Source organism: Vitis vinifera, chromosome 14 (assembly GCF_030704535.1).
Source record: "Vitis vinifera cultivar Pinot Noir 40024 chromosome 14, ASM3070453v1".
In the NCBI taxonomy this organism is placed as follows: Eukaryota; Viridiplantae; Streptophyta; class Magnoliopsida; order Vitales; family Vitaceae; genus Vitis; species Vitis vinifera.
The window spans coordinates 26,257,445-26,272,765 of record NC_081818.1 but is presented as its reverse complement, the minus strand read 5'-3'; the positions used below and the strand labels follow the sequence as shown (position 1 = coordinate 26,272,765).

The 15,321-nt window shown below is 35.9% G+C and overlaps 1 protein-coding gene and 1 pseudogene across 2 annotated transcripts; both read left to right on the top strand.

Moving 5' to 3' along the window:
• The first annotated feature begins 1,220 nt into the window (after positions 1-1,220).
• On the top strand, positions 1,221-6,527 carry LOC100250991 (UNC93-like protein 1; annotated as a pseudogene).
• LOC100254398 (protoporphyrinogen oxidase, mitochondrial) lies at positions 6,425-14,285 on the top strand. Of its 2 annotated transcripts, XM_002263285.4 has the most exons (18): positions 6,430-6,724; positions 6,932-6,971; positions 7,440-7,575; positions 7,718-7,783; positions 8,101-8,151; positions 8,259-8,315; positions 8,969-9,045; positions 9,968-10,004; positions 10,192-10,257; positions 10,494-10,534; positions 11,305-11,437; positions 12,085-12,264; positions 12,416-12,490; positions 13,070-13,193; positions 13,272-13,380; positions 13,518-13,592; positions 13,718-13,824; positions 13,981-14,285. In XM_002263285.4, the coding sequence occupies exons 1-18, from the start codon at positions 6,688-6,690 to the stop codon at positions 14,094-14,096; spliced, it is 1,527 nt and encodes a 508-aa protein (XP_002263321.1). In that variant the 5' UTR covers positions 6,430-6,687; the 3' UTR covers positions 14,097-14,285. The 2 variants fall into 2 exon arrangements, with proteins under 2 accessions (XP_019080908.1, XP_002263321.1); XM_019225363.2 differs by lacking the exon at positions 10,192-10,257 and having other exon boundaries at positions 6,425-6,724.
• Positions 14,286-15,321: the final 1,036 nt, after the last annotated feature.

Genomic DNA, 15,321 nt, shown 5'->3' with positions numbered 1-15,321 from the left:
TTAAAATTCAAATCGAGTTACCAATCTGAGGAAAATGTAGCATGTAAGGGAAGATGGGGTTGCGCTTGCACCCCCCATGGGTGGCATGCAATTAGATGGGCCTACAAAGTGAGTGAAGGGTACTACTGTACCTTCCCTTGTGGTTTACGCTCATGTTGAATGCTCATTGAAGAGAACATGAGGGTGAGTTCACCATTCATGTGAAGGTCTTAAATGGGGGGTCTAGGAATAGGACCATGGCCTCGATTGGTTTATTCGAATGTCTAATTATATGGTATAGGTCTATTGGTAACAAGGCGTGCCATATGTGGTCCATTGAAAGTGGAGAGTCTGGAGACAACACCATTGACTACCCTCGTGGAATTCATGTGAGTTGAAAAAAGCCTGTAAAAGTCTTCAATTTTGGTAGGAGCCGCACGTGGGTCCTTGCCTCTTCAAATTTCATAATCCAAGTCTCTCTTTGTCTTCCTATGTTAATTTTTAGGTTTCTCCACACCATCCATGAGCTAGCTATATATATAAACAAAATGATGGGTTGGTGACATATATTTATGTTCTAAACTCATTGTCTTGATATCATTTATTTGTACTATGATCTCACTAATATATAATTTCATTCCTTGTATTTTGATCAAAAGGTTTAGGGCTTATTTTATTGTTATTTTTTAAAAACCATTATGGAAAACAATTTTTTAGAATAATTTTTAAGAATGAGTTTTTGTGTTTTCAGGAAAAAAAAATGTATTTGGAAACAAAATTTTGAAAAATAGTTTTTGTTCTAAAAAAAAAAAACATGTTTTGTTAAGTTAACAAAAAAGTTTTTTAGAACAAATAAAACAAAAAAACGTGTTTGAAAGTTTTTTTTTTATTAATAAAGTATTTTCTTCGATTAACTTGATATTATAAATATATAAATAATTTTTATATTCATATTCATTTAAATTTTAAAAATTATTCTCTTTTAAAATTTTTACACTTATGAATGACAATTTCACGGGTTAATTGGGTCACCTGCCCCTATTGAGACGAGTATGAGATAAATTAATCGGGTATGAAAAAATTTTGTGAAACCCGAATCGGGTTCGAAGTAGGTGTGGGTTTGTAGTTATCCACCCCGAAATTATAATTACCAACATACATAGAGACTCTAGGTTTGAATTTGATTCTGATATAATCTAGTGGGTAAGAAGAGAAATGGGGTTTGGGGAATATGAGAGTCAATGGTGGGGTTACCCAACAAATCCATTTTCAAATACAATTCCCCACTGGTTTAGGCCTGTTTCATTGGCTTGGTATGCTTGTGTTGTCCAAGCATGTTCAATGCCCTCTCCGAGATGGGGGGAGGTGGGTTGGTGGACGCCACCTCCACCAATAACACCAACACCGCCCTCTACAACACCTTCTCCATCTTCGACGTCTTGGGTGGTGGCATCTACAACATCCTTGGCCCCCACTTCACCCTCTTCGCCGATTGTTTAACCTACGTCCTCTACGCCGACTCTTTCCTTTACTACAACCACTACCAACACTAAGGCTTCGCCATTGTCGTCGGTGCCATCCTCGGAATTAGAGTAGGACTGCTCTAGGCGGGGCAGGGAGTTATCATGACGTCGTACCCCCCGTTGGGGAGGAAGGGTTCATACATATCGCTATTATGGAGCATCTTCAATATGGGGGGCATCATTGGCAGGCTCATTCCCTTCATTCTGAACTACAACCGGAGCGAGGCTGCGTCCGTGAACGACGGTACTTACATTGGGTTCATGTGCTTCATGTCCGTCGGCACCGTTCTCACGCTAGTGATCCTGCACCCGAGCCGCATGGTTTGGGACGACGGCAGCCATTGTACCAACATCAAGTACTCCGATGTGTCGACGGAGGCCGTCAAGGTTCTGAAGCTGTTCTGGAATTGAAAGATGTTGCTGATGGTCCCAGCGGCATGGGCTAGCACTTGACCTCGCCCCGCCTCGAAAACACATTTGGTACGGGGATGAGATTATCAACTTTTCTATAAATGGGAATGGGAGACATTAACCTGCCCCGCCCTGGGTATGGGACGGGGATGGGAAATAGATTTATGTAATTGGGACGGGAATGGGGTAAGGGTTGCCCTGCCCAAACCCGTCCCGTTGCCAATCCTATTTACACCAGCTATAATTTTCTTAAATAAATGATGACTTTGTAATCCTATATAAACATATTAATTTCAATAATTTAAAGAAGAATAAAAGGTTTGAGGGTAGGGGTGTGATGGTTGGGTGGAGTTCATTTTCGTGGAAATATAAAAAGCAACTAGAGAAACACAAAAAGAAATAAGAAAAAACACAAAGAACAATATGTTATTTGAATAGTAAAAAAATAATAAAAACATCATTTTATTGTTTAAAAAAAAGTAGTTTTTGAGAACATGGGAAACACAAAAAACAAAAACACGCCCATTCCCCCAAAAATGTTTTTAGTGTTTTTTGTTTTCAAGAATAAAAAATGGTTCTTAAAAACAACAAATAAACAAACCCTTAAATTTTTATGAACGGAGGTTTTTTTTTTTTTCTTTTTGGTTTTTTTTTCCAAGTTTAGGTTGGGGGCATTTGCTTGGCCTGAACCATATGTGGCTCCACTTGATTTCCTTATTTATAACTTCATCCAATTTGTCTAGCATTTTTTTTCATATACTTTCAATAATGAAGATAAAATATTCTATAAATACCTCTTTAGTACTTTGCATCATATTTGATAACTATTTTTTAAAATAGTTATGAAAAACAATTTTTGAGAATTGTTTTTTAATATTTTGTAAAATAAAAGTCTATTTGAAACTTGAAATGTTTTTAACTTGTTTTTAATATTTTAAAAATAAATTTATATTTTGTATTTTATTTTTAATTATTCCACATGCTTGTATAATTATTTTTTAACATAGCCCCAAGTGAAAAAAACTAAAAAATATTATTTAAAAATACTCTATTTTTCTCTTCCTAAAAACAAAAAACAAAAAATAATTTTTAATTGTCAAATGTATTTCCTTACTTTTTCATGTCTGAGAACCGAAAACAATTGTCAAATATATCTTTAGGTTTTTTTTCCCTAAGGTTTTAACTTAATTTTTGCCCCCACTTTTATTTTGTTTCTTCTATTTTTTATTAAATTTTTATTTATATCGTGTCTACAACATTCTTAGTTAATTACCAACTTGAACACTATGATTGGATTGACTTCTCTTTAAGTTAAAAACTAATCATTCTCAAAATGACAATCCAAGAGGACGGTTAATAACAGTATGATCGTTTCCATGATGAGGATGTACCACTGAATAATTTTGAGACTCATCATTTTATAACTCGAATGATTGTTTTTTTTTTTCTCCTTTTTTGGGTCAAAAGATTCAAATGTAACTTTTTGCTAGCCCACCTCAACAGAAAATCTTGATTGGGTTTCTCAAATTGGGCCCGACAAGGCTGGCCCAAAATAGCCCCGGTGGAGTTCATTCCTATTGTCTTCCACACTTGGGACAATGGAGACCCTCTTCCCTCTCAAAAAAAAATTCAAATCATTCCCAAACTCAGTGGTCTAAAATAAAGTCCATATTTTATTTGATTCTCACCACAAGATTCAAATTACATGGGCGCTAGCTTGATTATAGAGAAAGGATTTGGTATTGATTAGTCCAAACGGTTTAGCCCCTTATAATTAATCATAAAGTTGAAATCATTATGGAGAGAGAAAAAGAGAGATTTGTGTTTTCAACTAACCGCCCCATTCAATGGAGTTGCTTGGGTTTGAAAGTTCTCAAACTCAAGCAAATATAATTTTAGTAGATTGGAAATGGACACAAGGAGTGAAAGAGTATCTTATGCTTTCTTTTAAGTGGGTGGCTCAACTTTTAAGCTATGAAGAGGGGGAATCCCAAAATTGGCCAAAACATAGGAAGGAAAATCGTAAGTAGGAGAATTGCCGTTGTGGGGAAGGCTTTGTGTGGGCAAAAGTGGCGTTTGGGCATGGGTTTGAAGAATTACTCAAGTGGGGTTTCATCGTATGTGGGAATGAATTGGCTTTTGATCATAAATAATCATTCTAGGAAACTTAAAGCATACATTGTTTTTGAAAGCAACTCCTCTTCAGTCCTTTTTCTCCTAACTGTTTTCTTGTTTCCATCTTTTTGTTTTGTAGGGATGAAAAGATTTAGGGTTAGGCTCCGAGGATAGATCATGTTGCAATCCAAGCCGGCTAAGCTAACAATTTGTAGAATGCCATCTATTTTCATGTTTAGATAACTCACGTTCGTGATGAGAATGAAATTAAAAACAATTTCAAAAGAATTAATAGTTAGTAAAAAGTATTTTGATTTTCTAGTGTAAATTATTTTTGAAAACACTTTCAAAAATTTAAAAACTAAAAACTTTGTTAGATAAATTGTTTTTAAAATTTTTATTTTTATTTATTTCGATTTTATAAAAAAATAAATTGTAAATTCAATTTGTATAATATAACCTAAATTTAATTAAAGTCTAAATTATAAAATGAATATTTTTAATAAAATATGAATAACAATATCACAATAAGATCGTAAATTATATTTTTATTTATAAATATTATAAACACATAAAAATTAAGATTTTATAAAGGCATATAATTTATTTCTTTAGCAGAAAAACAATTCTTTATTTTATTTTGTTTTTAAAAATTATTTATAGAGAACAGTAATCATACGGTAGTATAAATTTTTTAAAACAATTTTATTTTTAAATCACACATCCAAACGGATTTTTATTATTTAACAAAAAAAAACTCTAAAAATATTATAAACTGTGTAAAGATATCATTTTCAATTTTTTTTTTCCATTCATATTTTCATTATTTCATTATTACAAAACAATAAAATAAAAATATATGATCATTCCAACCTTACATTCTCATAAGCATCCAAACACAAAAATTAGAATCATGTGAGTAATTTCTATCCTTCAAATTTCTCATTTTCATGTCCCAAACAGGACCTTAGGCTTGGATAGCACTTAATAGGACTTGGCCCTTCAAGGCGATCCAGACCTAAAAGAGGTCGTGATCTAGGGCCCACTCCTATGCCTCTACATTGTGGTTAGATAGAACGCAATGAGGCCTGAATACTCTTGTCTGATAGAAGCCTTGGCCTAGTAAAAGTCCATGAGAGGTGTTTGAACCCACATCGTTGGACGTAAGAGTTTGATTAGGATCTTCACTCCGATTGAGCATTAAAAAGGGTTACCTAAAAAACAAAAACGATTTTTCTTGCTTTGTCGGCCTAAGTGGAGATGACTTAATAGTTGTCAACAATTAGAACATGTAGATGCCAATTTACCTCAGAAGATATTCTCGATGATTTATTGATTGACATTTCAGGCAACATGAACCAACTCATGGTGGTCTTGGTAGATAGATTCATGTGCTACCTAAAAACATAGAATTGTGTCCAACTAATGAATCTCTAACTTGACGATCGTATGTTGACGAGGTAACCATTGAACTATTTAAGATTAACCAACCATGATTAGGATGACAAACGTTACAAAAAGATGATTGGGTCCCAACATATGGGAAACCTATCCATGTACTTGTTGACGTGAAGTCAATTGGAGTCAGATCCTCCTTGCGTTGTGCCTCTCAGAGCTTCTACCTAGCAATGAGGAACTAGGTGAGCTTCTTCCCTGCACAAAGGATGTCCTGACAGGTAGTTCGAGCATGCTCTTCCGAAGCTTAAGTCAGACACATTTATGGAGAGAATGAGTATTCCAATTTAAGCACGCGTACCTGCGTTATGCTTCAAGAGGGTTTTTTATAGTGTTTAGGTGAAAGATACTATAATGCTGAGTAGACACTTTGACCTTCTCTATAATGATGGTTGTCATGTAGGTGGCAGGGCATTCATTGCAGTCTTGGGTGGCTGGCAGGTACTGTCATAAGTTGTGTTATGATGAAGTTGCCCGTCACTTCATCTTACTGGAGGTATGGGGCAGCGTGTGGTAATCCATTAACATGGACGTGAGAATTGGGGAAGGTCCCATTAGCCACCTTCATGTCAGATGAAAATGATTACACGTAGCAGTAGGGACTTGAGGGCAGGCTGGAAGACGTTGCTCACTTAGGGAGTCTGATACTAACTGTTGCGTGCTTGAGTGGTCCGGATGGAAGGATCCGGATACTGTGGTAATTTTCCAGACAATACTGAGGGGAGTGCCACATGGACTGCCACATGGAGGGGTTCCCCTACAGCACTCATATTCCCACTTCCCACTTGGTGTTAATTACATGGTGAACACTGGGGCTTCTCTTGGGCTGAGTTGGTCTCGAGGACCAGCCCAAATTCAGCTTAGCGACCATCAGACGGAGTTGGGACTAAAAGATGAATTACAGGGTTTTATAGATTGGGTTTACAGTTTACTCACAGCACAACCTACTCCGGCCCAAATGTAATTCCTTACAGTGGGTCCACCTTCCACCATCATCCCTATCCTGGACCGCAGTTTACGAACGGCCCAGATCAAGGACCGTGACGCAGAAACGGTGTTACAGAATTGTCATTCCCCTCCCCGCCCTCGGATTTCATAAGACAGCTGCCGAAGTAGACAATCAAATTCTGTCACTGTTATCAGCTGAAAAAATTCTTCAAAAATTGTTCAACGTTTTCCCTTTCGAAGTAATTCAGCATCTATAATGGCTGAGAAATCAGATGCCCAGTCACACTATAATGGTAAGAAATTACAAAAAAGAAAAAATAATAATAAAACCCAAGAATTATCTGAAAATTTCATGTTCACTTTCAATTTTCTTTCTTTTTTTTTTTCTTTTTTTTTTTTTTTGAAGATTTGTTGCTGAGTTCGTGGGTTTTAATTTTGGTTTAATTGTTCAAAATCTGTGTGCTTCTGTGAATTAATGGCTTTGGTAATTGGGTTTTCAGGTTCTGGTAAAAGAGTGGCTGTTGTTGGTGCTGGTGTTAGGTAAGTTGGATTGTTCTTCAGGTTATGGGTTTTTTTTTTCCTTCTTTTCTCTTTCCGTGTTCATTGATGTTGCAAGTGCGGTAATAATAGCTTAATTGTTTTTCCGTCTTGGCTGGCTTTGTTGGGTCAATTTCATGAACGAAAGAGTGAAAAAGCATTTTCGTTTTGAGTACAGGCGCAGTCATGGGCCATTGAAATCTAAGCCAATGAATGATTTCATGGGTAATTTAAAGAGCATCAAATAGCAAAAAGAAAAAAAGAAAAGAAGTTGTGAATATGCCAAATTATATGATTTTCTTGTATAAGATAGTTCACATTTTTTCTGGAATAACAGTCATTTTGTGTATATTTCTTTATCTATTCATAGGTGTTATATTCCTCTGCTCAGTGACTAGAGCATTTTTAGGATAGCTAAATTATGGAAAGTTGTTTGAAAACTGGCTGAGATGTTTTGTTATGGTTTTCTAGTGGGCTTGCTGCAGCATACAAATTGAAATTACATGGCGTGAACATCACATTATATGAAGCTGAAGAAAGAGCTGGTGGGAAATTAAGAAGTGTTTCACAACATGGTCTAGTTTGGGATGAGGGTGCCAATACAATGGTAAGTTATATAATTTGGTGGAATGGGTGACTTATTTACTGGATCTCTTAAGAGATGTCATACATCTTTTGAATTCTTATCGACTCTGATGCAACTGTAATGGTGCTTGCATTAAAACTAAGGTTTTATTGATACTGTGCAGACGGAGAGTGAGATAGAGGTCGGAAGCTTGCTTGATAATCTTAGGCTTCGAGAGAAGCAACAGTTTGTAAGGGTTCTACTTGTGCATACTTCATCATGTATAGAAGGAAAGCTAGTGCTTTTTCATGCTAGGTTTAGGGTTCCTGTCCTTCATTTTATCCTTCAACCCTCACTCATTTCAGTTGGGCTATGTTTGGTCATTTTATCCATGTGGCTTTTGCCTTTTTCATGCTCTGCTTCATATTCTTGATTGCTAATATTTTAAATTTTGAACTTAGAATTCATTACTTTCAAGCTGAAATTTTGGGTCATGGTTTATTATCTCTGACCTTTCTATGGTGTTGACAGTTTCCTGATAAAATTGATTATTTCCTAATATTACAGCCAATTTCACAGAACAAGCGGTATATTGTAAGAAATGGAATGCCTGTCCTGGTATGGTTTTGTTTTGCTATATCTGTTTTTCTAGAAGACATATGGGCTATTTTTATTTTATACTCTATATCTGTTTGACCATAAATTCCACTCAAATTTCTCATCAGTTACCCTCTAATCCTATTGCGCTGATCAAGAGCAATATCCTGTCAGCAAAATCCAAGGTTTGTTTTTCACAATTTTTCTGAGACAGTGTAGTAAATTACAAGATTTCAATCTTAAGTTTGTATTGAATTGCTTTTGGGCCCAACTGATGGACAACAGATGTAATGGATTTGCATCAGTATATGTACATCATTTGTGGATAATCTTTTAAAGAGATACAGGTGAGGAGTATTTTCATGTTGTTTGGGGAAATCTACTCCTTAGGAATAATTTCCCTAGTAAAAATCTTTCTGCAAGCAATGAAAGCTATCTTCAGGTTTATCATGACCCTAAACCCTAGCATATAGATATGCAAATGCATCAAACTGAATGTATTTCTGTGCTGTAAAATTTAGAGTGAAACATTGGAAGGCACAGCGATGACTGAAGAACTTGGGTAGGGTGTAATAATGGACAAGTTTATGCGTTTCTAAATCCAAAGTTATGTAAAAGTATCAGTGGCCTTGCATTCAAATTATTCTTCAATGCAAAACACAGGAAAAAGTCCTCACTTTAATGTTTCATTGCACCTAAACCCTAGCTTTTCAAGTACTTTTACAGTCAGGGAACTGAACCTTACAATCAGACAGCTATACTTTCATAAAAATTTGATCTCTTTTTCCTGTAACGTTTTTTAATTCCACGTCTTAATAGCGCATTTTTGCTTCTTCAGTTTCAGATAATTTTGGAGCCATTTTTGTGGAAGAAGAGTGACCTTTCAAAGGTGTCTGATGATCATATGAAGGAAAGGTGATTTTTTATTTTATTTTTGGCACTGCTGTGCACTTTCACTTCCTCTTGCTAGAAGTTTTGATTCAAATGGAATGCATAGTTAATGATAAAGTGCTTCCTGGATCCTATCATCTCAAAGGTGATGCAGTGTAGATTGCACACTCATTCCTGAAAATTATACCTTCAAGTAGGGCTATTACATTGTTATTTCATTGTTTTTATTTGGAAGATTTTAGTACGTTTATCCTTAATTTAATCTCTTATGAATCTTTATATACTTGTTTCGTTTACTGGCCTGTTACTCCTCTATTAACCTTTGCTATTTTGATCTGTCTTCTTCTTTTGATATAATAACTACCTTTGCTTTTTATATGAAATGCAACATGAATTTCATTTCTGTACTTGCCAAATGTCATGCCAATTGTGATGCTGTCTTTCTAGAAGGATCCTTCTTCATGTCAGGCAGGTTAGTATAAGGATGAGTTGTTGCAGTGCATGTCAAACCATACAGTCCAAAACTTGCATCAAGACATAGTTAAACATCAATTAGCAGCATTAATCACACTGTTGAGTGTGCATTTGAAGGTGAGATATCTTGTGACTTCTTTTGGCCCTTGCATAGCAGAATGCAATAAAAAGGAAAAACCTATTGCCATGCCTGTGGAAAAGTTACACTGGATTGAACTAGTATCGAAATTATTTTTGTTGTCCAAATTGCTAAATTAATATTGTTGTTGATGCATCACAATTGTTCTTCTCATGGAGGAGATTGGGTATTTGAGTATTTATCCTTTTCTTTTATGCATGTCATTTTGGGCAATACTTGGATGATCATGGTTGTACCTGCACTCACTTGTAACTTAATTCTGTTTCTTTTGTTAGTAAGGGAGTGATCTTCTCACTTGACACATTCTTAGCATTTGCTATTTCTTCTCTGCAGTGTGGGCGGGTTCTTTCAGCGTCATTTCGGGAAAGAGGTACTTGTTGTGCTGTATTGCCATGATATTGATCTCTCTCAGATCATGATATATGCTTATTAGGAGATTTTTTGAAATTTTTTGGTAACTTAAAACTCGATTATGTACATAGCATTTAAAACACTTTGAGAGTTGTTAGACAAAATATTTGTGCGCTTTCTTGACTGTTATTTCTTTCGCTTATAAGGTTGTTGATTATTTAATTGACCCTTTTGTGGCGGGTACAAGTGGAGGTGATCCTGAATCACTTTCTGTAAGTAATTCATTCGATCTCTGCCTGAGCATTATAATTTCTATGCTAAGTTGGATTAGCATTAATTTTTATACTTAACTAGATGTTTGAGCCAGCAATATGCATCTAGTTGTAAGAATCTGTTTTAGGTATGAGATAAGAAAGACCTTATCGTGCTTTAAGAGTGTTGCAAATTTTACCTCTAGTGTGCTGCTTTTGTGAATTTTTTTTTAATTGACTGGTAATTTTTGAAACAGATGCATCATACTTTTCCAGAGCTATGGAATCTGGAAAAAAGGTATATCCCATGCAATTTTTACTTTTATTTCTTTTCTATGATATGTTTTCCTGATTATTTTCTTTTATTTTTACCCTTTTATTTATTTATGCCTAAAGTACTATGAGATTCTTCCATTCATAGTTCCCAACCTCTCCTCAGAGAAATTTCTGGCCAGTAACGTTGCTAAGTTTGTTATATTATTGTTTTATTTTTCCAATTGCAATAATGAAGAAAAGAGTGTTAGAGATAGGAAAGTGTGATTAACCTTAATTGGCTACTTCTCCCTATTTTGTTTTCAAGGTGAACTTTCTTTGATAGAGTAGGGTTGGAAACTTGGAGAGAGTGATCATTGTGAGTGTGGGTGCCGGACTTCATTTTGTATTTTCTGTTCTTTTCTTTACCACATTGATTCAGTGGTTCTCTGGATACTTCCCATGTACTAGGGTTCACCCCTTTTGGTGCTTTAAATATACATCATTATTATCTATCGAATAAAAAAAGAGTTGAATGCTTGCTTGAAGTCATCCTGATGTTGTAAGAAACCTTCTATGTAATCTTCCTCACCACAGGTCTATAAAGTTGGTGCCTATAATTAGGTTGGACATGTTTCAACCTCGAAAATGTCAGCTAACTAGTATAACTATAATCATTATTTTTATTCTTGGTGGTAATTGAACTGTTGTTCTACGTTAGGTATTAATGGATAACAGTGAGAAAATTTTCCTTTTACCAATATTTGTTGCATGATATCTATTAGTAAACGAAGGGCAAAGTAACCATCTTATCAGGTTTGGTTCAATCATAGCTGGGGCAGTTCTGTCCAAGTTATCTGCTAAAAGAGAAAAAAGAGGAGAAACAAAGGGTTCTTCGGAGAAAAAGAAGCGTCAGCGCGGTTCATTTTCCTTCCAGGGTGGAATGCAGGTAATAATTATCTTGAGAGACTTTTAATTCTTGGGAAGAATGGATGCAGCTTGCATTGCATGCCTTGTGTTACTGTTGTTTGAATTATGCTTATCTTGTCTGTGGATGTTGAAACATTGTCAAACCATGTATGTCAATCTTGTCATGTAAATTTTTTAAAGACATGAATTTCTACTTGTTTGTATGCACATACAATATTGAAGGATCATGGACCCTTTTTGAGTAATCCTACAACTCCCATCCAGAAATATTATGCAGATGTGGTAGTGTTGGTTTCTTAATTCAAAGACAGACGATCTATATATAGGGGCTTTTGAATGTAGATTTTCGTGACCATTTTAATCTGGATAAATCATATGGCATTGACCATCCAATACATTCAACCCATGCTTTATGTATCGGGTTGCCATATGTGAAGCATTGACTGTAAGTGGCACAAAATTTTCTTTTTGCCAGTCAGCTCTATCTAGGACTGCATATTCTGTTAAATTACTGGCTATCATATATCTTTTCACAGTGATTCCTTCCTTGTAGACTTTGCACCCTGAACCAAATCTCTCCATACTGGCATAGCCTTTGATCTTCATTGCACATTGTTAGAATCTAAACATAATAGCTGATTCTTATTTTGATCTCTCTCTCTTCAGACGCTCACTGACACATTATGCAAAGAGCTTGGCAAAGACAAACTTAGACTCAAGTCAAAGGTGTTGTCATTATCTTACAGTCATGGTGAGAAGTCTGCATTAGAGAATTGGTCAGTTGCTTATGCTTCAAACCCTGGAAAGCAATCAAAAGATTTATCTTTTGATGCTGTTATCATGACAGTAAGTATGTCTCTTCATTAACAATATTTTTAACACTTAATATGTCCTATGATTTGGGAATTTGACACCTAAATACATACTAAATCTTAAAATTTATTTGCTGCTTACAAAGAATACCTTTGTTGACTGACAATTGATCTATTTTGCATAGGCTCCTCTCTGTAATGTTCGAGAAATGAAGATCATGAAAAAAGGAAACCCCTTCCTGCTTGACTTTCTTCCTGAGGTATTCATGTTTTTTAACTAGAAATTAGTGTGCATGCTCATCAATGTTTTTGAAGACTATGTTGATGTTCTTGATAATTCACATAATTTGTGTTACATTAGAATGATATACACTTTGGAAACAGCATAAGGACATGTGTATCCTGCATGGATAGATGCTTCAATGCAAACATGTTACTTTTGGTTCTGCCTCACGGTGTTCATTAGGTTTTGTGCCATTTCTCGCTACTGGTTCATTGATATTTGTGTCCCAGTAAGGGTGCTTTTTACATGATGGATTACCTATTGACATACTATCCTGAGTGTACTATCAAATGGAGGATTGGGCTTCTTTTTTTTTTCGATTAAGCCTTTTGGTCACTAAAAAAGTACACCCTGGAAGAAGAGTTTTTCTGTACAATTTGATTGATTTGTAGCAATGCATGGCATGCGGCATGCCAAAGAAGTGACCTTGCAAGGGTACAAACCTTTTGATGCTTTAATTCATTTCAAATCAGTAGCATTCATGGTGGATTCTTTTTCCTAAAATGAACCTACCAAGTAAAAAGAATTCAAGGTGGCTTCCTTTTCCACAATGCAGGTGAGTTATTTGCCACTGTCAGTTATAATCACCACCTTTAAAAAGGAGAATGTCAAGAGGCCCCTTGAGGGATTTGGAGTTCTTGTTCCTTCCAAAGAGCAACAAAATGGTTTAAAGACCCTCGGTAATGTTTATCTATTGTATCTTATGGTTGAATTACTAATATTGTTTTCCCATTGTGACCATAAATTTTCTATTGCAGGTACACTCTTTTCCTCTATGATGTTTCCAGACCGTGCTCCCAATGACCTATATCTCTATACTACCTTCATTGGGGGAAGTCGAAACCGGGAACTAGCAAAAGCTTCAACGTATGTGAAGCTCCAATGCTTTTGGCTTTGTGAATTTGACTCTTGTGTCCTCCATTATGCAATCAATTTATTGATTATCATAGTATTGAAACTGTTACATATTTTTCACAACTAATTCAACTCATGAATGGTCTTAGGGATGAGCTCAAGCAGATAGTCACCTCTGACCTTAGACAGTTACTGGGTGCAGAGGGGGAGCCAACATTTGTGAAGTATGGGAATGACTAATGCCTTCTCATTTATTTATTCGTTTTCCTCTTTGGTGGTTCAGTTTGGGAATCATCCCATGGTTGTCTGGGTATATTCTCTCATGGCTAGGCCCTGTATTTAATTGCAGCCATTTCTACTGGAGTAAAGCGTTTCCATTATTTGGGCACAACTATGATTCAGTTCTAGAAGCCATTGACAAGATGGAAAAAGATCTTCCGGGATTCTTCTATGCAGGTAACTGCAAAAACATCAAGTTTTTTTTTTTGGCATGGGCAATCATCTTTTGCCTTCAGCTGCCTGAAGGGCTAAAAGAACCGGCCAAGTCCTTAATAATCTTTGATTAAAAAGTAATCAAACTAAGATCATAATCATGTTACTATGAACTTGTAGGTAACCATAAGGGCGGGCTTTCAGTTGGAAAAGCAATAGCCTCTGGGTGCAAAGCAGCTGATCTCGTAATATCCTACCTCAACTCTTCGTCAGATGGTAAGATGTTCAAGGAGTGATGAACCATTACTGTACACATGGGAAGACAATACACTTGTATTCTCTTCTCTCTGATCTCGAGAATGTAGTAGTAGATGTTGTATGTATCTGCCTTGCGAAGGAGAATCCAAGAACCGCCCCTTTCCTTCAAGGGGCGAAAGAGAATCCAAAATCTTCTTTCTATGAGTCAAATTCTTCAATCTTCTCTACCTCTGTTATTTACATTGATGAACATGCTATCACTAACTTCTGCTCCCAAATCCATCTTCTAAGTTCGATGTTTCAACAGCTTTATAATGATCCGATGCACAAGATCTGACTCAATTGTGTAGCCAAATCCATTGCCACTTTTCAATCATTGATTCATTCTCCATAGATGTACGATTATTTTTTAAAGCAGTTCTCATAAAATAAACAAAGTTAATTCAAATATGTTTTCAAAAATACTTTATTTTCAAAAAACGTTTTTAAAAAATTGTTTTATGTCAAAAAAAAAATTATCTAACACATTTTTAAGTCTAGAAAACAGTTTTTTATTTTAAAGAATAAGAAATTATTTTTTAAAACAATTGTCTGAACATTCGTTTGATCAACTGATTGAGAAAAATCAAATTTTAAGGATTGAATCCATATGGATGAAGTGGAAAGGAGTGGGATTAAATTAGTGCATTACCTTTCGAAGGTGGTTAGGAGTCTTGGGACATAGGAGGTAAAAGAATACCATTGTTGATGAGTAAGAATTGGGCCGCCAGTAGGCCCACCACCCTTGTGCTAAAATGCCATCCTGGCTCAGGTGGGTCCTCATGGAGAAGGTCAAACATGTGGCAAGACTCGAGACTCAAGACTCGGCTAAGCTCATCGCTCTGCGTTCTCGTTTTGTTTCTCGTTCAGACAACTTAAATTGTCTCAGTGAGCCAACTCTCGGTCCCTCGCTAGGGCTGTCCCTCGAAGAGGAACATCAAATCCAGACTCATGTCGAAATCTGAACTTCTCCTGTAAGTGGATTTCACAAACCCCATCAAAGTGTTCGGTTTCGTACACAAAGCGCTAATGCTTCACAGAACTAGAGATTGTTTAAGAATGTCCCTTGTGCGTCATCTTCGAACGCTACCATCTAGGAATTCAATCTCAGACAACAGTTTAATCTCACAATCTCTGACGGTTTCTTACCTCAGATACTCATGCGGGTTGTCCTTGGAATCTGCTGTCTCAGCTTCTAAGTTGATCCACATTCGGAGCAGAGAG